Source organism: Eucyclogobius newberryi, unplaced genomic scaffold (genome assembly GCF_026437365.1).
Source record: "Eucyclogobius newberryi isolate DKJ021-1_F unplaced genomic scaffold, fEucNew1.0.hap1 SCAF_24, whole genome shotgun sequence".
In the NCBI taxonomy this organism is placed as follows: domain Eukaryota; kingdom Metazoa; phylum Chordata; class Actinopteri; order Gobiiformes; family Gobiidae; genus Eucyclogobius; species Eucyclogobius newberryi.
In genome coordinates this window covers 412,892-438,703 of record NW_027315879.1, presented here as the reverse complement: position 1 = coordinate 438,703, position 25,812 = coordinate 412,892, and the positions used below count along the sequence as shown (strand labels likewise).

The following is a 25,812-nucleotide window of genomic DNA, read 5'->3' as shown; positions in this document are numbered from 1 at the left end:
CTGGGGTCGGTCCGTGAGGTAGTCCAGGATCCACTCTGCCAGGTCATACTCCACACCAGCCATCTCCAGCTTGTCCCTCAGGAGCAGCGGCTGGATGGTGTTGAAGGTGCTGGAAAGATCGAAGAACAGGATCCTCACAGAGCTGCCAGGCTTTTCCAGGTGAGAGAGAGCGGTGCAGCAGGGAGATGACTGTGTTCTCCACTCCGATGCCAGGCCGATATGCAAACTGCAGCGGGTCCATGGCTGAGCACACGGTGGAGCGGAGGTGGTCCAGGACCAGCCGCTCCAGTGTCTTCATCAGGTAGGACGTGAGAGCCACTGGCCTGAAGCTGTTGAAGTCTTTGGCGCTCGGTGTCTTGGGCACAGGTACCAGACAGGAGGTCTTCCAGACCTGTGGTACCACCCTCAGCTTCAGGCTCATGTTGAAGACATGCTCCATAACTCCACACAGTTCATCTACGCAGGACTTAAGGAGCCTGGGGCTGATGCCGTCAGGTCCTGCTGCCTTCCTCACTTTAATCCTCTTCAGCTCACTCCTCACCTGTGCTGCTGTGACAGTCAGTGGATGGCAGGGGGACTGTGTGCTGGGGGGATGGGTGAGTCTAGGCGAAATGGGGACCTGATGGTCCGGGGCGGAGAAGTGAAGAGGAACGGATGCAGGGCATTGTCCAGCTGTGGAAGAGGGAGCATGCAGCTGTGCAGGGGGAGGGGTGGGTGACCGATCAAATCTCAAGAAGTGAGCATTTAAATCATTCACCCACTGTAGGTCCCCCTCTGTCTGGGCAGGGGGGATTTTGAAGCCCGAGATGGTTTTCAGGCTTCTCCACACTCCCTGAATGTTCTTCTGCTGCAGCTGCTCCTCCATCCTCCTCTTGTAGCCGGCCTCGGCCTGCCTGATCTTCCTTCTCAGCTCCTTCTGCACAGTCCTCAGCACCTCCTTGTTCCCTGACCTGAAGGCTCTCTTCTTCTCCTTCAGCAGAGCCTTCAGTTCACGGTTAATCCATGGCTTGTTGTTTGGAAAACACTGCACCGTCCGGGAGGGAACAATGTTCTCAAAACAGAAGTTGATGTAGTCCGTGATGCACTCTGTGATGGTGTTGATGTCCTTCCTATGTGGGCCATAGAGCTCAGTCCAGACAATGGTGCTGAAGCAGTCCCTCAGAGCCTCCTCGCTCTCAGCAGACCACATCCTCACCTCACGGGACACCACAGGCTGCCTGCGCACGATGGGTTCATACACAGGCCTCAGATGTACAAGGTTGTGGTCCGAGCTGCCCAGGGGAGGGAGGGGGGAAGAAGAATAAGCCTCTTTGGTGTTGGCAAAAAACAAGTCTATTGTTCTATTCTCTCTGGTGGGGCAGGTAACATACTGGGTGTATGTTGGTAGAACAGAAGAGGGAGAAGCGTGGTTAAAGTCACCAGAGACGAGGAAGAGAGCCTGTGAGTGCTGTGTTTGCAGCCCACAAGTGCAGGAGAGCAGTGCATCACAAGCATATTCAGCATTGGCAGACGGGGCCACATAGACTGCTATCAAAATCACATGTGAGAACTCCCGGGGCAGATAATATGGCCTCATGCCAATAGCCAATAGTTCAATATCCTTGCTACATAGCTGCTCCCGCACTGTGCAGTGTTCGGGTTTGGACCAGCTCGTGTTCACATACACAGCTAGACCTCCTCCTCTTTTCTTTCCACATTCTCTCGTTCTGTCCGCCCGCAGCAGATGAAAATTGTCCAAACCTACAATAGAGTCTGGCATTTCTGCTGTTAACCAGGTCTCTGTGAAAATCAAGACGCTGCTGTCCCTATAAATCCTCTGGGACCGCATGAGGCTCGCTATTTCCGTCATTTTATTTTGAAGGGACCTAACGTTACCAATGACTAAGGCGGGAACCGACTTCCCGTTTGTCCCTCTCTTCTCTCGGAGTTTACGTCCAGCCCGTCTGCTTCGTTGCGTTTTCCTTAGGATGTCCGCCGGGATAACGTGACGATCTCCGGGTAAGACGACTGTCCTCCGCAGTTTCAGGAGTTCTTCCTTTGTGTAAACACGCACGGGCGCCGGCCGGGGGGCACGGGGGGGGCTCATCGCGACGAAAACACCCAATCCAGCCGAATAAAGTCAAAACAAGTTAATTTAAAGCAATTCCAGTGCGTGTTCCGATCGTTCGTGAAGTTCCTCTTTTATATAAATGTGTACCGGCGGCACGCCGTACTATAGCGGCGGCGGGAGGGCGCGGGGGGGCTGGGGGCTAGCTCAGAGCTAGCTCACATCACAACAACACGACGAAAAACACAGAGCCGAAAAAAGTCAAAAACAGTTGAATTAAAAACGATTCCAGCGCGTGTCCCTATCGTACAGTAAAAAAGAAATAAATATTTACAAAATATAGCAGATAACGCACAATAAGTGTGAGAAAAAAAGAGGAGCGTTTACACCAGGCTGCTAGCTGTACCAGCGCCTTATGACGTATGCTATTCTACAATAGCAGCTATTCTACAGCTTCTGCTATTCTACAATAGCAGAAGTGTTCAGTTGTGTGTTTGATGGCAGAAGTGTTCAGTTGTGTGTTTGATGGCAGAAGTGTTCAGTTGTGTGTTTGATGGCAGAAGTGTTCTGTTGTGTGTTTGATGGCAGAAGTGTTCTGTTGTGTGTTTGATGGCAGAAGTGTTCTGTTGTGTGTTTGATGGCAGAAGTGTTCAGTTGTGTGTTTGATAGCAATAGCAGAAGTGTTCAGTTGTGTTTGATAGCAGAAGTGTTCAGTTGTGTTTGATGGCAGAAGTGTTCAGCTGTGTGTTTGATAGCAGAAGTGTTCAGTTGTGTGTTTGATAGCAGAAGTGTTCAGTTGTGTGTTTGATAGCAGAAGTGTTCTGTTGTGTGTTTGATAGCAGAAGTGTTCAGTTGTGTGTTTGATGGCAGAAGTGTTCAGTTGTGTGTTTGATAGCAATAGCAGAAGTGTTCAGTTGTGTTTGATAGCAGAAGTGTTCAGTTGTGTGTTTGATGGCAGAAGTGTTCAGTTGTGTGTTTGATAGCAATAGCAGAAGTGTTCAGTTGTGTTTGATAGCAGAAGTGTTCAGTTGTGTGTTTGATGGCAGAAGTGTTCAGTTGTGTGTTTGATAGCAATAGCAGAAGTGTTCAGTTGTGTTTGATAGCAGAAGTGTTCAGTTGTGTGTTTGATGGCAGAAGTGTTCAGTTGTGTGTTTGATAGCAATAGCAGAAGTGTTCAGTTGTGTTTGATAGCAGAAGTGTTCAGTTGTGTGTTTGATGGCAGAAGTGTTCTGTTGTGTGTTTGTTTGAGCCGCAGGCGTAGTGGATGCTCACTTGTCCAGCGCCGGGATGTTTCTCTTGGCGGTGATTGCTCGGAAGCGCAGGATGATGTGGATGCAGAGGAAGATGGCAATGCTATCGTAACAGTCGCACACATATGACGACATGCTTTTCTGAGGACACACGAACACAGGCTCAGGCCACAACATAACTTGCTCAGTAGACATAATATGCAATAAACACTATTAAAGATAGAAGTATATTTAAAAAAAAAACATAATATTGATATAGATGTTTTGGAAATATGTAAAATTACTATATGTTTAAGCTAAAACGGCTCCAAAATGTATTTCTTTAATCAATCTTTATTTTACCAAGCAAAACATTAAGAACAAATTTGTTGATTAAAGAGCTGATTAAAAATAAAAAAACTCGCAAACAAGGATAAAAGTGATATTTCTATAGTTGTGTGATTGATTTAACACTCACTCCATTTTGTGAAGTACTTGATCAGTATTCCTAGGCATATTATATATTACATTTTTAATGTGCATTTTTGATAACATTGTCATTCATTTTTGTGAATATTGCCACTTCTACACACTACTACAGTCGGTTCAAAAATAATAGTTTCAATTAATTAATTTATTTTTGTTGTGACCACACTATATGATGCTTTTTAGATTCCACCCTGCAGGTTTGAGTAATCCTGCACATTTAGGCTTTCACCTTCTCTCAGTGACATCATCCATTCAAGATGTTATTATTAGTAAAAAATTGCAAGTAATTGTATAAAAAAATTCAAATTTCAAGTCTGATCTAAGGTCAAATCAGCAGTTTCCTGATACTCAACCATAAAATTTTGCTAAATAAAAGCGTACCAGGAACATGCCCAACGTTTTTCCCATGATGCAGTTGAACAGGTCGAGGGCGGAGTTTCCAGTGACCATGAAGAAGTCACAGAGAAATAGGAACTCGCGGCAGCCATTGTCTAGGAGGGCAAAGTGCTGACTCCGGAACAGTGTCTCGTACGGATACTGGCAGAAACACATAACATACAGTCTTAGTTTCCTCAGGGATAATGGAATTGTCAGAGAGATTGTGTAGAGGGCTCATCTGGGACAATGAATGCTCCATCCTAAGGCAATACCTATGGATGGGATTTTTAATTGACAAACAGAAATTTAAATAAACATTTGGATCATATTTCTGCTGCATTATTGATGACAATTTGTTATAACATTTTATCCTGCAGCTTCCTTTTAGAACATGAGAGAGAAAAGTGTAGTTCCCCTGTACATTATGTGTCTGGGCCACAATGGGGATATTCCAGTGTTGCAACACAGATTAGGCACGGAAGTATAATAGTAAAATTATAAAAACATTCTTGTAGAAAAAAATCTTATGAAAAACCTCTTATACTCTTCCATCCATCCATCCTTCCATCCATCCATCCATCCATCCATCCATCTTCTGCCGCTTATCCGGGGCCGGGTCGCGGGGGCAGCAGTCTGAGCAGGGACTCCCAGACTTCCCGCTCCCCAGACACTTCCTCCAACTCCTCCGGGGGGATCCTGAGGCGTTCCCAGGCCAGCCGAGAGACAGTCTCTCTAGCGTGTCCTGGGTCTTCCCCGGGGCCTCTTCCCGGTGGGACATGCCTGAAACACCTCCCGAGGGAGGCGTCCAGGAGGCATCCGGAACAGATGCCCGAGCCACCTCATCTGACTCCTCTCGACGTGGAGGAGCAGCGGCTCTACTCCAAGCTCCCCCCGTGTGGCCGAGCTCCTCACCTTATCTCTAAGGGAGCGCCCAGCCACACGGCGGAGGAAACTCATTTCGACCGCTTGTATCCGCGATCTTGTTCTTTCGGTCACTACCCAACGCTCTTATACTCTTAATAAAAATAATAACAACACCCTTATTTACATGTCCGGGGTCCCCCGCCCCGTCACATTTGGCGGACTATGATTGGCTGAATGAAAAGCAGAATCAAGATTTCCAGTAAGATGGCTACCTAGTTCAGATGTGTATGTCTGGCTTCGGTCGTTCCCATGGAAATAATCAGACTTTATTACGAGTTCACCTGGGGAGAACTGATATTTCTACGTGGGAGCAGACGTATGAAGAGCCTGGAAAATTATCACTAGGCTGGATATGCTACATTCAAGCTAGCTAGCTCTGCATCGGCGCCAGCCGCCCTTTTTCTTATAAAGTTGAAAACCCCAGTTTAACCAAACTCCTAACTTGTGTTTGAATTTGATATGCTGTAGCTTGTTAATCTTACTTGTGAAACTTGGGAAACTGTATTCAAACCTGCTGATTTAATTACTCGATAAATAAACCACACTAAATAATTCTGGTTTCTAGATTTTTATTTTTTTTTCCGGTCCAGTAGATCTAACATTTTCAGGACCTGTACGTCTCCAGGACTCTGGGACGAGCAGGTCGGATCACAGCCTTCTCACCCTGGACATGGACTATTTGAGCCACTGCCCTCAGTCAGGAGGCTGACCCCCTGCCCCAACGGCAGAGGGAAAGAAACTGAGGGGAGTGGCCTTTAACCATAATTTAATCACTCACTGCACTGTTCACTTTCTTCACTACATATGTAAACTCAACTGTATATTTGTATACATATTAAACCTATTTTCATTCATTCATTCTTATAGCTTATTGTTATTTTTATCCCACTATTCATTGTTCAGTGTTTTATGTCGCACCGAATCACCAAGACAAGTTCCTATGTTTGTGAATTATATTCATTGACAATAAACCTTTTCTGATTCAGATTCTGAATTGGGAAATGCCAATGCCTCTTCCCCTGAAATTAATCTTTTTATTTTTCCGTTGATTCTCAGCTTTGCAGGATAAAGCAGAGTGTATTCCACGTTCTTCTCTCTCAGGTGGGATTTCACTGGATCAAAAGATTTGTATATATTGACAACTTGCGCTTAGTAGTCGTTGAAGAAACCCATGAGCTAGAACCTGCGCCTGGGCGCCGATCCGGAGCTAGCTAGCTTAGATGTAGCATTGCCAGCCTGGTTCTCAGTGGCGTTTTTCTCCAGGCTCATTATATGTCTGCTCACAAGTAGAAATATCAGCTCTCCCCAGGTGAACTCGTAAAAAGGACAAGGCTACGACCGCAGCCAGACAGACACGTTTGACTACACGTTACAACTTTGTAGCTTGTACTTTGGTTATTCTAAAAGGACCGATACAGGGTAGAACTCACCCGGCAGTCTCCTCTCTGGGCTGTATGTGGGACTAGGATGGGCCCCTCCAGCTCTGCGGGGCTCAGTATCGTCCCCCTCTGACCCAAGGTGAAGATGGTGTTTCTGCTTTTGAGAGAGGGCTTGGAGAAGAAACCTGCTCTGGAGTCAAGGAACAACATGTGTGTATTCAAGTAAGGTTTGGCATCAATATGGTAAACAGACATTGTTGATTCGGCCCTCAGAGGCGACTGTTGTTGTGATTTTGGGCCTTACAAAAATAAATTGATTTTATTTGATAAATAACATACTTGTGAGGGGAAAAACATAACTTTTGTTTCAAATTTGAGAGTGAATTTGATTAGTTCTTAATATCAATGGACCCTTGAAGACTAGCTGATTGCATAGCTTTAACCTAATGGGATCCATTTAAATAAACAAATTAGACCCTTTTGGTTTCAACTTTTCAAGCCACTTTTGAGCAGACGGGCCTGGACATACGCTGACTCAAGCAGGGGAACCTTCTGTGCGATGCATGATTTTAAACCATGACGGCGTAGTGTATTATCATAGTAACCTTTGAAACTGTGGTCCCAGCTTTCTTCAGGTCATTGACCAGCTCCTCCTCTAGTTCTGGGCTGATTCCTCCCCTTTCTTATAATTTATCCCCCATGATGAGAGATCTTGCATGGAGCTCCAGTCCGAGGGAGATTGACAGTCATCTTTAGCCTCTTCCATGTTCAAACAATTGCTGCAACAGTTGATCTTTTTTCACTAAGCTGCTCACCCCGTAGCTCTTTCCAGCCTTGTGGAGGTCTACAATTTAGTCTCTGGGGTCTTTTGACAGCTCTTTGGTCTGGCCCATGGTAGTAGTTGGAGTCTGACTGATTGTGGAGGTGACAGGGGTCTTTATGCAGCTAACGAGCTCAATCAGGTGCTGCTAATTTAGATTAATAAGTGGAACAGAGGTGGACTTTTTAAAGGCAGACTAACAGAGCCAGAATTCTTGCTGATTGGTAGGTGTTCAAATACTTATTTGCAGCAATAATGTACATAAATTATTTAAAAATCATACAATGTGATTTCCAAATTTTATTCTGTCTCTCACAGTGGAAATGCACCTACAATGAAGATTTCAGAATGTTGGGTTCATTGCAGTGTTTCGCTCAGCTTGTGCACTCTCCCGTGCCATCTGACTGTGACATCTTTGCAGAATACTCAGTCTTGGTACACCAGGTATATAATGCAGGACAGGAGACTCGTGTGTCGTTTTTATCGGTAGCCGCACTGTTCACTGCTCCGGTCCCGTGAGTGAAGTGTTGTTGTTGTTGTTGTTGTTGTTTTATGGCGGTTGGCATCCAATTGTTGCATTACCGCCAGACTTTATTCCTCAGACTATTCGTAGTCCTCAGACTGTCGTAGTCCGTAAAAGTACTCAGGAGGTTCCGCCTTTATTAATTGAACAGAGCGTATCCCTACGCCGAACAATATAGTGCTTACATGTAGTGGAACACATCGCTCTCTAACACAGAACCCTCCATAATTTTTAAGTAAAAGAACTTGCAAAATCACAGGGTGTTCAATTACTTACTTTCTTCACTGTATGTTATTAGTATTTGTTTAGTTTAAGTCACCAAAAAGCCAGTCCGATCTATACACAAGTACAGCACTAAGTGCAATATCCAAATAAACAAAAAAAATTGAATGATCATCTAAGTTTGGTGGCTAATTTCAGAGTTTACGAATTAGACCTAGATTACTGTAATCCTCAAAGCAAAGTAGTAGCAGTAGTAGAAATCACAGCAGTAATGGTAGCATCAATGATAGTAGTAATAGTATTTAGACAGTAGCAGTACTGTTCCATTTCAAAACAGCTGATATTGCAGGTAATGGGCAAACACCAAAATATATGACTGAAATTGTGTTTTTAACATATTACATTATTGATTATCAGCAGATTTAAAGGATATCTTTCTTTGCTGTATCCTCCACTCCCATCAGGTCATCCTTGTCTGCCACTTCTTCATACTGGAAAGAAGGGAAGCATTTCAGGGTTCAGATTAAGGATTTTCACTTGTATAGCGGTGCTGCTAAACAATCTGTTAATTTTTCAAAGATTGTATTGCAATTTCATAATTGCATAGCAAAACACGAAAGTGACTAACAATCAATATTTTCCATTGATATAACACGATTATTTATTCAAAATGTATTTGTAAACATTCTATTTAACAAATTAACTTTTAGACAATTTTTAAATTTTTTCTCTTTAAATAAAACAGAAAACTTGCAAATAAAATTAGTTGTTGAACAAATTAATCAACACAAAGTCAGGTGGCCTAATTTACAACTTTCTTCCATATCATCATCAATGAGATGACTATTTGCAGGAGTCTCATTTACATATTAATTGCCATTACACTCACAAAAAATATGTATTAAGCTTCTGATGGAAAAATAAAGGTTGCTGTGGTGTCCATCATGGTGTTTTTTATGCGTTATTCAAATTGTACCGCTCTATTTGACGTTCCATTCCATTTTTCGTTTTGCTATTTGATGACGGTCCCCAAGTACTCTCGACACCGCTCCGGCTGCACATTTGATGACGGTCTCTAAGCACTCGTCTCAGCTCCAGCTGCGCTTTCGGATCAGTGTAATTCGCTGCGCCCAAAATACGCATCTGATTGTTAAAAACGAGGTTGTAGTTACTTGGCAGTGTAAATATGAGTATTTTGGCATGTGAATGATCTGCAAAGACTTTTGCATTTAGGAGCTTTTGACCTCGGAAGTCCGAATCTGTGACACTAACTTTACCGCACTGTGGCTCCTCCCACTTTCTGACTCACGCTCTGAGACAGCAGCGGGACTCGTCATGTCCACACAGCGTCCTACATGTGTCATGCCGTTATTGACGATCGATTGACGAGTGATCAGTACTTTTTAGGCGCTTTGGTTACACAATTGAACACACATTTTTGTATCGCAAAAGCTGCGATACAAAAGCACTTTTTTCTGACGAATGCATCGCATGAGAGAAATTGCGTCGCATTTTGCGATGCGATACCGCTTATTCTGAACCCTGAATTTATACAATAGTAAGTCATCATGAGATTTCAAATTCTAAAGAGCTTCCTACAGTTTAACATGAAGGTGGAAAGCAGGTCCAAGTTTGCTAGATTTTGCCATAAACATTCGAAAACGTCTTGTCCTTATTTATGATTTATATCTCTAATTACTGGGCCTGGCTCAAAAAACAAGAACTGGCACCAACTATACTATGCCATTTTCCCATTTCATAGTCTCCCCTAAGTGTTAAAAGTACAGAGTGCTTCCTGGAGGAGGGTCTGAAACAGGGAAGCGTGCCGCGTCATCCTGGTGAGTAGGCCCCGTTCCTCTGCTCATCCGAGGGGAAGGATAGAAACTGTTCCCTAGCTAAAGACTGCAGGAATCAATTAAAAAACGTTGGGCATATGAGGTACCAATTGCACTGTAAGGACGTTAAAAGCTCTGAAAAGTCAATTTTGCATGATATAGGCCCTTTAATGTCATTTCTGTCCGCAGTAAATAATCTAGTGTAATTCAAGTAGTTACTGCTCTGCTTTGCCTGGAATGTTCCTTTGTAGGGCCGCACCATAGTGGACATTTTTTGTTAAATGCAATATGGCTGTTAACCTGAAAACACCCGCCTATTTTGCCCTGTGCACAATAGTTGGACATACCCAAATGTTGCAATATCAATATTCTTATTCTTATATTTGACAATTATTTCAGCCCTGCCTACCTGGCAGAACCTCCTGATGATGGATGTTTACAGTTTCACTTGAGACTACTCTTCTTTGTATTATAATGAGAAAAGGTTTATTGCCTTTGCTAATGAACAGAATTCACAAACATAGAAAGTTGCTTTGGTGATTCGGTGCAACATAAAACACTGAGCAATGATAGCACAATGTAGTGCAGAAAGTGAAAAGTGCAGAGAGTGATTAACTATAATTTAACTATAATTTAATCAAAGTGACAGGTGTTTTAAGAAGTGTTCATGAGTCCAACGGCAGAGGAAAAGAAACTCACCACTCCCTGTAGGCCACTCCCCTCAGGCATTGGCCTGAGGGGAGTGGCCTCCTGCCTGAGGGGAACGGCCTCCTGCCTGAGGGGAACGGCCTCCTGCCTGAGGGGAACAGCCCTCTGCCTGAGGGGAACGGCCCTCTGCCTGAGGGGAACGGCCCTCTGCCTGAGGGGAACGGCCCTCTGCCTGAGGGGAACGGCCCTCTGCCTGAGGGGAACGGCCCTCTGCCTGAGGGGAACGGCCTCCTGCCTGAGGGGAACGGCCTCCTGCCTGAGGGGAACGGCCCTCTGCCTGAGAGGAGTGGCCTCCTGTCTGAGGGGAGTGGCTCAAATAGTGCGTATCCAGGGTGAGAAGGGTCGGCTGTAGTCCGACCTGCACGACCCTGAGCCCTGGGGACGTACAGGTCCTGCAGAGATGGAAGTCTGCAGCCGATCACCTTCTCAGCATAGGGCGCTGTAGTCTCCGTTTGTCCCTGGCTGTGGCTCCAGTGTACCACACGGTGATGGAGGAGATGAGGATGGACTCAATGATGGCCGTGTAGAACTGCATCATCATCTGCCCTGGCAGCTTGGCTTTCCTCAGCTGTCGCAGGAAGTACATCCTCTGCTGGACCTTCTTGTTGAGGGAGCTGATGGTGGGCTCCCTCATCACCCAGGACTTGAGGTCCTGGGTGATGGTGGTGCCGAGGAAGCCGAAGGAGTCCACGGTGGTGATGGGTGATTCTGTGATAGTGAGGGGGGGCTGTGACTTTTCTGAAGTCCAAATCATCTCCACCGTCTTCTGGGTATTGAACTCCAGGTTGTTACCGCTGCACCAGGACACCAGCCGGTCCACCTCCCTCCTCATCCCCGTCCGAGATGAGCCCGATGAGGGTGGTGTCGTCCGCAAACTTGATCAGTTTTACGGAGTCATGGCTGGAGGTGCAGCAGTTTGTTTACAGGGAGAAGAAACTTGATGTCTGCAGTGCATTGTTAAAGGTGGTATGGATGATTTTTTTCAGCATTTTTTTTAATCATATTTCCTCGTGGCGTGGATAAATCATTAGTCCTGCCACGTGTCATTCATAAAGCCCACCTATCGCTCACCTGCAGCCGCGTGCGGTTCGTGCTCACGTTTCCGCGTGCCTAAGCGCATGGATCTATCATAATATAGTTCCCTCAGTGTACGGGGCAAAATGAAGACTGAGAAAGACTGTTCAAGCTGACGCAGAAGTGGCCAGAAATCTACGGGAGACGAGCGATGCGATGCGCTCCGTTGCGCTAATAAACAAACGCACGTGTGTGCCTCGTTGTGCCACAGTATCTCCAACAGTCTGCATTTTCTTGTGAATAATGAGCACTGATTTATAAGCCTTGGTAAAACTTTCATTCAGAGGGACATTATGGTCACTACTTTGTTTCATTTCTTGGTTATGACAACTCCTTATTTTTAAATACGTAATAGTACTCTTTCACGAAGTCAAGGGATTCCTTCAACATATCAAAGCTTCATGTGATTATCTTTTACAATCTGGTGAAAAACCTTTATACCTTTTGTAATCCAGTCCTGTTAAGTCTATTTGGTACAAAACCTTGATCATAAGTTTAAAATGTTAACCCAAAGTCAGTGGGTCAGTCACGTGACCATTAATTTAGATTCTTGATGTTTATTATTAAATCATTAAGTTTTTCACAGCATCTAAACTTATTATTACAGCTTTGTTTTGTTGCTTTTGTATAGGATTCATTATGTGTAAAGATTCCTTCCAACTTTGGGGCATCTGAGCTTTTTAAGGGCCAAGTTAAAAAATGGTAAAAATCAAAAGGAGTAAGTGTGTCTTTTAGAGTTTTATACCACTCTGAGGTGAACCACTCCCTGGAGATTGTATTGTTATTTAGTATTTTGATTGCACTTCGGTCATGGTGGGTAAATTGAGTTTACAGAAAGGATTCAAACTGATTGTATTTGGTCTTGTTTGGACAAATTTGCATTATACTGTAGAAAAAGATTCAGTTGTACTCATCTGGACAGTATTTTTTTGTTGTTGTGAAATTTAGAAAAATATGCCGTTACTCACAGGGAAATGCTGTTGGACAGGATGTGGCAAACCACTATCATGTGTTTTGGGATTGGCCTGTTGTTCACAAGTTTTGGACTGAGATCAAAGCCTTACAGACAATTTATGACATCAAAATCCCACTGGATTTCAGAACTATGTAGTTGGGCCTCAGGACTCCAAGCAGCTCTCTCTGGAGCCTCCTCCTGGCTGCAGCGAAAAAGACCCTCACAAAAATCACAGAAAAAGAGTCTGAACAGCCACTGCACAAAAGGCTTTATCAGCACAGTGTCCCATATAAAGCCATCAGTAACTCTAGAAAGGTTCATTGCAGTTGATCAAGCAGAGATAACTTCAGCCATTATGTCCTCTAAAACCTCAACGCGTATCCTAGACCTGATTCCAAACAGACTCACTAGAAACTGGTTATGTTCCACAGTCCTTTAAACAGCTTTTGAAAAACCCTAACCTCAATCCCGACAGATTGGTAAACTACAGACCTATCTAAAATCTTCCCTTTGTCTAAAAATCTCTCGAAAGAGTTGTAGTTTAACAGCTTTGTCACCATCTACAGGACAATAACTTATTTGAAGTCAGGGTTCAGAGCCCACCACAGCACTGAAACTGCGCTAGTTAAAGGAATAATAGTGGATTTTTGGTGAGCAATAGGAGTCTCATTTCCTCGTGGCGTGGACAGCCGAGTAGTTCTCCCTCATGTCAATCATTCCCTGCGTGCTACTGCACACCTGCTATGGTTGGCGATCTCCGCCATAAGTAGATATTTGCTCCGCTCATCAAATATTTACTCCGCGGACTAAATAATGCGTGGGCGCATAATTTCCAACCAAAGAGGTGGCTAATTTTGTCCATAAGTAGATATTTGCTCCGCGCATCAAATGTTTTACTCCACACATCAAAAACAACCAATCATGTCACAGATCTGGAAAGATTGGGGCGCGCATCGAAAATTAAGAAGTGTGGTCTCCAGTAAATTGGGTTTCATTGAAAGCTTATTATCTGTACTGTCTTCAAGATGGTGCTTCATCCAGGCGGATTTCCTTTAATATCTAGATCTACTCAGGAGTTCATCACATGTGCCAGGAGTCCTCTTGTGTTTATGACACGTTTAGGTGTTAATTAAAACACTCATCATAGAATTGTTAATGACATATTTTTAAACTAAAAGGTGATTATCTATTCAGAGTTCATTTTTCAAATCAAATCAAATCAAATCAATTTATTTTTGTAAGGCCCAAAATCACAACAACAGTTGCCTCTGAGGGCCACAGAGAGAAATGAATCAACAATGTCTGTGGTGGCGATGAAGTCAGACAATGTCTGTGGTGGCGATGAAGTCAGACAATGTCTGTGGTGGCGAGGGACGATGTCCCAGGGTCCTCTGTCCTTAGACTCTCCTTCTCGGCCAGGAAAAACTACAAAAAAAACCTCTTTGGGAAAAAAGCGTAGAAACCTGGAGGAGTTCCAGTGAAGGAGAGATCCGACTCCCACAGACGGACAGACGGACACAAGGAGACTGGAGCTTCAGGCAGAAGAGGGACCGTCTGAGTCGAGCTGGACCCACTCTTCAGGCAGAAGAGGGACCGTTTTTAGAGGATACCCATTTCTATAACAATGTTTCAGGTGGTTATTTTATATTAAATTAGTTCCATAGTTCTGCCGGTGAAATATAATTAACAATTTTGGGATAATTTGGCCTGTGATTTGTTCTTTATTTGGAAACTTTTCATGTTGAGGGCCCTCAAATCCCACAGATGCATTTTGAGTGAACAAAGTGTCCATTTATCGCTCGTCTATGTTAAGGTATCGTTAGAACCTGAGAGTCAATTATCTCAGCTTCCTCTGGTCCGATTTTGATGAATTTTGGATATGTTATTCATTAAATTATATTGAACATATCAATATCACACGGCACAGGTCTATACCAGGGCACTGAGCTTGTAGTGTTTTGCATATTTGAAGTAAGTCATAAAGCCTGGTTATGACACATTGAAACAAATCATATTATCAGGTCACTCACCTCCCTATAACACTTTCTGCATCATTTCCAGCACTCAAAACATTTAAGCAATGAGTGAAATTGATTTGAAAACGTTGTAAATAGGCATTTCTAACGCCTGTGGGGGCTGCCATCATTGTTTGACTTATAATACTGTAAACCTCCTAAATATGGCGGGAGTTTTTTGATGCGCGCTCCAAATAGACAAAATTAGCCACCTCATTGGTTGGAAATAATGCGATGTTGAATAATGGAGTAAATATTTGATGCGCGGAGCAAATATCTACTTATGGCGGAGATCACCAACCATACACCTGCAGCCTCATTCCCAGGATAGCAGCACGTTTCCCTGGCTGCGCATGTGTGGTTGATATGCTGGTGTGTGTTTAGCGAGTTCCTTCAGTGTAAAGTACAAAAATGACTTTAGAGAAAGACTGAGTTCCAGCTCAGAAGAGACGGAAATCTGCGGAGACGAGAGATGTAATAAACAGGCGCAGGTGTAGGAGCCGGGCTGTTGTGTGCTCATGCACGAGGGTTGATGGTGGGCGGCCTCTTGGAAAGAACAGGAGGGTGGGGGTGATTGTGCACACACACATTTTAAAAAGGGACTAGAAGTCGCTTGAGTTCTCAAAGTGGCAAAAAATCCTCTATTATTCCTTTAAAGTCACAAATGATTTGTTATTAGCTGCTGACGATGGACTGGTCTCAATCCTGGTTCTGTTAGACCTCAGCGCAGCGTTTGACACAATTGAAAAAGCTTTCAAATGTTTCAAAACACAGCAGCAATACTACCGGTACTAACAGGAACTAAAGAGAGCACATTGCGCCGGTGCTCGAGTCTCTTCGCTGGCTCCCGGTAGAGTTTAGAATCAAATTTAAAATCCTGGTCCTGACTTACAAAGCCATAAATGACATGGCCGCATCCTACCTCAAAGATGCTATAGTACCATATCATCCAATCAGAGCTCTTCGCGCTCAAAATGCTGGCCTATTGGTGATCCCAAGAGTCTCTAAAAGCATAGTGTGTCTAATTGCATCCACTCATCCAAATGTCAAATGTGGGAGATAAGGTTTGTGGTACAATATGAAAATACATGTAGAGGGCTGAGGAGCATGGTGGTCTGGGGAGGTGGTGTATCCAGTTCTCTGTGAGGACTGGTTCCAGGAGCCGGGGAGTAGACTGGGAATGGACATTCCTCCTCTTTGCGATCTTTTATATGATCAGGTTTTGAGTTCAGTGCATATTTTCCACACGATCCTTTTGATTTCCTTTTAATGTTTTAATCCGTTTTGCGTTTCTGTAATTCATGTGTTTGGTTCCATCAGAGTTAATAACATTCGAAAACTAACAATGGCAAAATCAATTGAAAATATCGAGTCTCCCCAGGTGAACTCGTAATAAAGACTCCCCATCTACTTTCTAATGGATACGTCCGTGTTACATCCACCTCAGCTGAGGACAAATAAAGGACTTTATAGTGGTGGCCATGTGACTCACTAATGAGTCGTGATGCAGGTATTATTACAGTGCTACATTCAAATGTCACAGTTCACTCTTTTGTCCGTTTATTTTTCAGTGGATGTGTGTAGTCTCTATGCAATTTATACTGACAAACCAACTCCAAATGTTCTATAGAAATGGTGTAATTCTGGTGTGGCTGGGTAGAGTACTAACCGTGACCATTAGGGGTGCTGGCTTGCTGTTTGCTGGTCTCATAATAGCAGAGAATATGAGCCTATCGAAAATGCGATGCCGACGTCAGTATCATCATTAATATATAGTATATATAATTATGTTAATTGCTCACAGTTTAGTTTGGTGACTTTGTGTTTTGTCATTGTGACATTCACTGTTATTTTGGTTTTCCATGATTATTTTTTTGAATTCCTAATTGTATTTGTTCTCATTATTTTAAGAAACAAACATATGAAACAAAAACATAGAACACGACCAGAGAGCAATAGAGAAAAGAAAATATGCTACACAGAACATTTACAGAAATAACATCACGGCCGAGTCCAAAGTCTTGTTAAATTTGATTTCAGTCCCACATTTCTGAGCAGGACACGTGATTGTGGCTTGCTTCCTGGTGCCACAGTTTCTCCAACAGTAAACATTACCTTCTGAATAATGAAAACTTTGACATGGCGTTATATTTTTCCAACAGAATTCTTCACTGAGATGTACACTTTCACACTCCTTGTCCATAAAAAAAAAAAAGAAAAAAGAAAAAAAAAGACCCCTCTTTTAATGTAATCAGTAGAGTGGCAGTCCAAATTGTAAATACTTTTAGATATTAATCCCCTTGAAAGTTTTGATTTATTGACCTGAATAAATATTTCAGTCACAGGGTTATAATTATCATTTGTCTTAAATATTTTGGTTATAATAACTCTTATTTGTAAATACCTATACGAGTCCTGTTTAGTAGAAGATCTTAATTCCTTTCGTTATCCAGACTTGAAATCTCACATGTGTGCGGTTCGGTGTAAAACCTTGGTCATAAGCTAACCACTTTAAGATGTGAACATATTTGTTTAGTTTATATGTTTTGAGGGTACGACCGATTTTGGAAGGCCAATATAAAGGAAGCTGAATGTACCGATCGCCAATATAACGGCAGATATTTACAAAGTAAAATAGTTTATAGGCAGCTGATTCTAAAACGTGTCAGGCTCTATTCATTCTAAATGGGGTTTATTAAGGCAACATTTACTGTTATTCTCCCTCGTAACAGTGAATTTTAAAGGCTGAAAGTTTTTCACATTCTTTGATAGACTTAGACTATTGAAGTGACTTTGTGAACCTGCGCCGAGCCTGTAATGTGTGTTGCTGTAATTAATATGCATAAAATCTGACCATTAATGACTCATTTACATGTCAATGTCAGTCCAGTAAACACGGATACAGCCATAATCACTTTACAGAAGCCAATGAGAGAACAGAGCCAATGTTTACAATGTTGTGGTAGCACTTCATGAGCTAAGCACTAACTAAAGTGAACCAAAGAAACAAAGCAGCAAAAAGGACACATTTACACTAAGCGCTCAGAAAGGCCACCACACACCACAACTCTTCACAAATAAAATGTATTTTAATCCCGTCTCCAAACGATTTAGAAAATTGTGATCCACTCTCATAATATCTTTGTTTGGTAAAGTACATTTTCTTTTATTTTAAAATATTTTGTGTGAGATCAGGTCATAGTTTCCCCTCTTATCTTTTTAATTTCCTGTAGCATTTGAGGACTCCCCTTCTTGGCATGATTTACCTCCAGTAGTTTGTTTTTCTTGCAGATAAATAAATATAAATAGTTCATTATATATTAATGAATAATTTAAAAATCATACAATGTGATTTCCAGATTTGTTATTTTTTTTAGATCACATCTCTCACAGTGGAAATGCAGACCTCTCCATAAATTCTAAGAGGGAGAACTTTGCAGGGTGTTCAAATACCCTGACAGACTTGAGCACTATCCTCTTCTGACTACTTATGCTATCAAACTATATTTATTTTTTGATTCCACTTGCAAACTGTTCACCGCCTTCTTTTTCTTTCTCTCACTCCTGAGGACCTGTGGACCCAGATGTCCCTCCCCTGGTGAAGTGGTCCCTGCCCTGTGTGGACGGTCCCTCATCTGCCTGAAGAGTGGCTCCAGCTCGACTCAGTCGGTCCCTCATCTGCCTGAAGAGTGGGTCCAGCTCGCCTCCGACGGTCCCTCATCTGCCTGAAGAGTGGGTCCAGCTCGCCTCCGACGGTCCCTCATCTGCCTGAAGAGTGGGTCCAGTTCGCCTCCGACGGTCCCTCATCTGCCTGAAGAGTGGGTCCAGCTCGACTCAGACGGTCCCTCTTCTGCCTGAAGAGTGGGTCCAGTTCGCCTCAGTCGGTCCCTCATCTGCCTGAAGAGTGGGTCCAGCTCCAGTCTCCTCGTGTCCGTCTGTCCGTCTGTGAGAGTCGGATCTCTCCTTCACTGGAACTCCTCCAGGTTTCTACGCTTTTTTCCCAAAGAGGTTTTTTTTGTAGTTTTTCCTGGCCGAGAAGGAGAGTCTAAGGACAGAGGACCCTGGGACATCGTCCCTCGCCACCACAGACATTGTCTGACTTCATCGCCACCACAGACATTGTCTGACTTCATCGCCACCACAGACATTGTTGATTCATTTCTCCCTGTGGCCCTCAGAGGCAACTGTTGTTGTGATTTTGGGCCTTACAAAAATAAATTGATTTGATTTGATAATAGTTCCTTTAAATAGTAAATATCTGACTTTTTTGTCGTTCCATTCAAAACTGTTCAAAATTCCCCTCCTGTGTTTGCCTCTGTATGATGAATAGTATTATTAAATTTTTTTTATGTTCTATATCGCTTAAATGTGTTTTTTGTAAAAAATAATATGCACCGAACCCAAAGCCGATTGTATAAAAGATCATAAAATGGAGGGAAGCCCGACAAAGTGGACTCTCACCGCTGCTGCAAAACTCTGCTTTAAAATCACCTAAACCCTAAGAGGAAGAACAAAAGATTAATGAACAAGGAAGGGATCGAAGGGACCGAAGGGACCGAAGGGACCAAAGGGACCAAAGGGACCAAAGCGGCCCACAGTCCTATTGGAAAACAGCCCGCAGCACAAGCTAACAAAGCTAACATAGCTAACATGGTTACCATGATGGGGATTCTAGCTGCTTCTTTGCATCCAAAGGGGAGTCGGAGAAAAAAAAATTGAAAAATAAGATCCTAGATTTGGAGTCCAGATCACCGATCATCATCTCACCGAACCCGAGGCTTGTGAGATGAGATGAAGGAAAGGATACAGAAAGTTTTTTGAAGAAGATTATTCCAGAGATCATCTCCTCCCATCACAATCTCCTGGGCAAACCAAGACCAGCAGCTGATAAACCACGAGGCATGAGGTTTCTTAGCGATCGTGTGAAGGAACGCATCTTGAAGGCTGCAAGGGTTAAAAGAGACCTCCAGTACAAAGACAAGCGTGTCTTCTTTGCTCCAGATATTGGAAAATACTTGCAGAATGCATCGGGGTGTGGCGAGTCAATGAGGTCAAATATCCAGTTCTTTTTGAGGATTGGTGTCAGGAGTGACTGGGGAGTTTTTTTTTTTTTGGGGGGGGGCCGTCATTAGGATTGGACTTCCCTCCCTTTTACGATATTTTTATTGATCAGGTTTTGGGTTCGATGCCCGTTTTCAGCATGAACCCTTTTGTTTTCTTTTTTACCTTTTCAGTTGCTCTGTTTTCTTATAGTTCGGTGGGATCAATATAATCAACCCAATGGCATCAGAAGTGTTACAAGTAGCATCCATCATTGAATGTCTGCTTATGATGTCATAAAGTAGACAACTTTTTTCAACTCCTTAAAAGGTCCCATAACATGCAAAATCGACTTTTCAGAGCTTTTAACCGTCTTACATTGCTATTTGTGCTTCATATATGTACCCAGAGTGTTTTTTTGATTGATTCCCGCAGTGTTTAGCTATATTACAGACTATCTCCTTTCCTCCAATCTACAAACTGACGGGCGGTGGGGCAAGACCGCGTCATAAGGGCAAGCACGCGTCATCATCCCCCCTCTATATCTATCTATCTATCTATCTATCTATCTATATATTTTTTGTCTCTTTTGCTTGCTATGTTTTCTCTGGTCCTGTGTCTTTTCATGTGTTTTTTTGTGTTTAAAAATAAATAACAAAAAAATTAAAATGTTTCTGAAAAACAAAGTAGGGCTTAAGTCAAAGTGCTTTAAAGAATAACTGACCTGTACTTTGAGCAGGCGGCTGCTGTACGACTTGAAGTAGCTAAAGTAGATTTTACTCATGGTGTCTACGTACTCATCTCTGATCTCTTTGGCCACTGTTCTCTCATTGGCCAAAAGAAACTGGTAGAAAAACCTGTGGAAAGTCAAGTGGTCACTGAAGAGAACATTTTCATACACTAAGGACAGCATATGAAAACAAATTAAGTGGACAAGTTACAAGAAGTATTGTGAATTCTAAAACATGCTTGTCAAACAACTTAAAAGGGTGAAACTAGGAGCTGGTGTCACAGTACAAACATTTCTAAAGAAATAGGCACAAATGATACCATAATAAAAATTAAAAGAAACATAATAGAATGAAATTTTAAACACAAAATATAATTTTGATCCATTCCACCATGTTGTCTTTTAGTAGTTCTGATATAGAGATTGTTCTAAATCTGTTCTGAAAAGTTCACCTATTTGTGTAATTAGATTCTCTGCAGCTTGCACTATGTCAATCCATGCTCTGCCAATCTGCATCCAAAGTAAATTATGACGGTAAAAGTATTACCTGTATTTGAGTAAAGTGTTCTGGGGGATCTGGTAGTTGGTCATGGGTTTCCTGAAGGCATAAATCTTCTGTAGAATAAATTCTCTGATCTTTGACACAGCCTGAGAACAAAACAAGTTGTAACAATTGTTACGTCTTTAATTATTTCAGTTCAGCAGAAACATTTCAAGAAAGAACTAGACTTAGAAAGTAGAGATCCAAAGAAAAAATAATTAAGTAATAGTATTGGGAGAAACTGCCTCAAGTAAGAGTAACCGTCTAATCATTTTATTAAATTTGTTGGGGAAAGAGCATGTGAATGAAAATACAAGCTGTAAACATGCCGCATTGTAGCCATTTACTTTAGTAATCTGTGTGTGTGTCAAATGCTTTTCTATTCTTATTATTTTGAGGTATATGGAGTATTTTGTGTGCCAAAATTGCATCAATACACAATCAATTAATTTAATGCTATGGCAAACCTGTATTATTTATGTCTCGCACACAAAACATATTATTGTGAAGGGGCAAAGAAAGGGTGGAGGTGTTTTGACGGGTGTGGTGAATGTATTTAGGTTGATGGAAGTGAATAAAGCAGAGACTAAACCATTCCTCTTGTCTCATCCTTTTACTAACTTCCACAATGCACAATTAATCTAATGTGTCAATAAATAATATAAAGAAACATTTGAAGATCAATTTAATTTATTCATGATTTAATTGTGTTGGTGCAATTGTGATGTTGCTCAGATTAGCCGGAAAACTGTGAAAATGTTTCACTGTTCTTTCAATAAAAATGCACTTTTGAGTGTTGGTGGATGACCATAAAGCCCTGGGGTATGTGCCCAGCAAAGTCCATCATTTCTGGTGTCAGAGCGGCACAAACATGACCAGAGCGGCACAAACACAAACAGAACAGCAAAAATAGAGGCCTTGTCCTGGACAGTGGGACAATGAGCAACACATGAAGACACTTTGTACATCATTGTCCATGGGATTTGTGTGGATAGTGATGGGCCAAACTAGTCAAAGCGCAAACACACGTGTCAAGCTCTGAAAGTGTCAAGCAGTGTCACTCCGCGTCACTTTAAGAAAAGTCATGTGACCAACACATCTACTGTTTCCTTAGGTGTTGCTCGTGTTCATTTCGAGTCGCTCCTTTCATTACACCCTATTCTACTGTACAATAGACTGTTTATTTTACGAAGATTGAATTTGCTTCTTACCAAGTTCTCTTATTTGTTGATCATCAGAACATATTCGATTCAGTGTTAGCATTTTTATGCTATGAAAGAGCCCAGTGTTGTGTTAAGTGTCTGCTTAGAAAGCAGTAGGCCTACCTTTTTTTAGACCACCAGATGGTCCAATAGAGGGCATTGATACAGTGTCAACACAGTATAGAGGACGTGCACCTGATATCACACCGTCACGTGATTCAGTTGCACAATCGTTGCGGACTGCAAGAACACACTGATACGCACACGGATACACGATACATGCACTGTGATGTCGGACCTTTCTGCAAATTATGGACTTTCTGAATATGCTGCGAGGTTGTCAGACCCTCACAAAGAGCGTTATTTATCCAAGATTGGTGAGATAGGATGCCCAGACCCGTGCTCCCTGCCAAAAGCGATGTTACAGCCAGTGTTTTCAGCGAGTCGCGGCTCTTCGGCAGTAACACGCTACCCAGACATATACAATTACCTGATCAACAAATCTGTATCGGTGTGCGTGTATCCGTGTGCTACTAGTAGCAGGCTAGTAGCCGAGGCTAAATACATTATGCACGTAAACACGCCAGAAAGATTGCAGATTTCGGCTAATATTGGAGTCATCCTAGACCCAAGATGGGTAAATCTTGCTGTACAATTGGATGCACCAATCGTCAGGAAACAACAGACGGAGTTTTGCCTCGGCTACTATGCTACAAGTAGCCAAGTAGCCTAGTGTCCAGTGCTCGCGTTGTATGGCTGCTAGCCAATTATTTCCGTGTTTTTCGGGATTCTGTAGAAATAAACTCTGTCTGTTGTTTCCCGACGATTGGTGCCTCCAATTGCACTGCAAAATTTACCCATCTTGGGTCCAGGATGACTCCAGTATCAGCCGTAATCTGCGATCTTTCTGGCTCGTTTACGTGCGCGCTCGTCTTTCTGGCGTCCACAACAGTGGAGCCACGTGACGGCGTGACGTCACTGCATCTCCTCTATAGGGAATGTGTAGCACACATCTTGACACATCATCTACCCAGCACTAGTGGAGAGTTAGTTTATCACATTCAAGTGTTTCTTTTTTATGTATAACAAAAGAACAAACACAGTGAAACAAAACAAGACCGGAAATAGACATAAACCAAAATCAGTAGACATCCAACAAACAAGAAACAAAAGTAGAAACAAATCATGGCACAAAAAACCCAAAGAAAACATCCCATCTAGTCCAGAGTCTGTCAATTGCGTCATTTGTTTTGAATGTCCAATATTATGTTAGTCCAGTCCTTGACTGTTGTGCTTTGTGTCTTTCATTTTTTGTAAGAGTCTTTTTCACAACTGCCAGGAGGAGGCTCCAGAGAGAGCTGCTGGTTGTGCCCATGGCAGGAGTCCTGAGGCCCAAATACAGAGTCCTGAAGTCCAGCGGGATGGTGATGTCATAAACTGTCCGTAAGGCTTTGTTGATCTCAGTCCAAAACTTGTGAACAAATTGATAGTCCCATTTTTCCAACAGAATTCTCTTCAAACATGTGATTTCGTGGTTCTGCACTGAGATGCACATATATTTTTATATTCTTCCTAAGCCAGAGTAGGGATGCGTACCGCTACGACGGACCGGATCTGTACTTGTAAAACGTTTCGGTTCAGGTCCAAAAAAAACGAAACCCCGGTGATTCGATTCTGGACTCATATAAAATTTAGCACTCACATACTATATCCTTTTTGTTCTAGAATCTAGACCATCTTAAACCTTCCATTGATCGCGAAATTCGCGCTGGAAAAGACGTAAACACTGCCATGCATCGCTGTCAATGGAGCACACGGACCCTATTTAGCGACGCACGCGTCTTCAGGGCAGAAGTTGAAGCTGGCGAAATAAGTTTAAAGATGCGAGAGACAGCGCGGAACCGTGTATCCACAAGTCGGTGAGATTGCTGGCTTTATCTGAACTGTTTTAAACTTGGGTGCGATGTTGTGATTGTCTGGGTGTAAATATGAATAAAATAACTTAAGTGTTATGTTGTGGTGTGATGTATTTGGCATTAAGTAAATACTAAGTCAAAGTAATATTGCTTAATTGCTGCATTCATAAATTGGAGTTTATATTTTGTAATAGTATTTTGTATTTGTATTCTACAGTTGTTAAATATGGTCTGGTGTTTAATGCTGCTAATATGTTGTATTATTTTGATTTGTTGTGTAAAATATTTTCATATTCTACTTTTGAGTTTGCTTTATAGTGATTCAAGTTGACTTTTATGCTAGTTTTTGTTTTTGTTATTTTACACTAACTTAATTATTTACACTGTGTTTGTCTGTTTGAAGGTTTTTACCTGACTTTTGATGCTAATGGATCTGCAAAATTAAAGAGTGGAAATGTGTCTAAAGGCAAAACATTGTATCAGATGAAACGGCTGCTTTGACCCTTGACCCAGACTGACCCTGTCAACAATACTCAACATGCTCTTGTTCCTCAAGTGAAACACATGAATGTGTGTGAACTGTTAAGCTATAGTTTAGCAGCTAGCTTGTAGCTAGTAGCTTGTGATTTGTAAGTTGTAGCTTCTGTTAAAAACAGTGAATAAAGCAGACAAGTTGAGTTTATTTCAATCTGCAGTTAAGCCTTGTGTTTGATAGTCGTCCTTGTTTAAGTGTCTTCAACTTAATTTAGCGAAGTAGCTTGTGTTATGCTGTTGTAACATTATGTAAAAATGGCATGAGTTCAGCCGGACTCATTAGGTCCGGACCTGAACCTAAACCTCTGGATTCGAATCAGGACTTGAACCTGAACGTGGGTTTAGGTATGCATCCCTAAGCCAGAGTAATGTGACCCTCTCTTTCCTATCTATCCTTAATATAATCAGTAGAGTGGCTGCTGAAATTGTAAATACATTTATACAATTTAAATATTCCCCTTTACAAGAGAAGACGCTAAGGAGAATCGCTTGGCCTTTCTTGATTGTTCCACGATCAGAGGAGAGGACGGGAAACTCCAAATAGAAGTATATAGGAAACCTACACACACGGACCAGTATCTGCTCTTTGGTTCCAACCACCCACTACAGCACAAGCTGGGTGTGATCAGAACCTTACAACACAGAGCTCAAGGTGTGCCCACCAGCTCAGAGGGCAAGAAGAAAGAGGAAAAACATGTCCGAAATGCCCTCTCAGCCTGTGGTTACCCCGCTTGGGCTCTCAACAGAGTGAAGAGAACCAAGAAGCAGGACAAAAGGGAAACTGAACAGAGAAGGAAGGGTGTTTCTATCCCTTATGTGTCTGGCCTGTCGGAAAAACTGCAGAGAATTTTTAGACAACACGAAGTCCCTGTTTATTTTAAACCAGGAAACACTTTAAGACAAAGACTGGTTCACCCTAAGGACAAGTTGCCGACTCAAAAACAGAGCAATGTAGTTTATTCGATCCAATGCAGTGAAGAAAGCTGTAAAGAACGGTACATAGGTGAGACGAAACAGCCTCTACACAAGAGGCTTTATCAGCACAGAAGAAATACTAGTTCAGGACCTCAGAGTGCCGTGCATCTCCATCTTGAAGCCTCTAATCACTCGTTTGAAGACGGTGAGGTGAAGGTTTTAAGCAGGGAGAAAAGATGGAGAAAAGAGTCAAGGAAGCTATTTTTGTTAAAAAAGAAAGACCTTCTTTAAACAGAAATGGAGGGCTAAGATTCAATCTTCCTGGTATCTATAATG

General features: G+C 42.4%; 1 protein-coding gene across 1 annotated transcript in view; it reads right to left on the bottom strand.

The window, feature by feature from the left end:
* The window catches only part of vps52 (VPS52 subunit of GARP complex), a 96,746-nt gene that overhangs the window by 49,728 nt on the left and 21,206 nt on the right, over positions 1-25,812 (bottom strand). Inside the window, exons 8-13 of the mRNA XM_072459616.1 lie at positions 20,916-21,016; positions 20,363-20,495; positions 8,447-8,502; positions 6,498-6,633; positions 4,147-4,302; positions 3,320-3,438 (exon numbers count right to left, since the gene is read on the bottom strand). Coding sequence (XP_072315717.1) covers positions 3,320-3,438; positions 4,147-4,302; positions 6,498-6,633; positions 8,447-8,502; positions 20,363-20,495; positions 20,916-21,016 — 701 coding nt within the window. The remainder of the gene's footprint in view (positions 1-3,319; positions 3,439-4,146; positions 4,303-6,497; positions 6,634-8,446; positions 8,503-20,362; positions 20,496-20,915; positions 21,017-25,812) is intronic.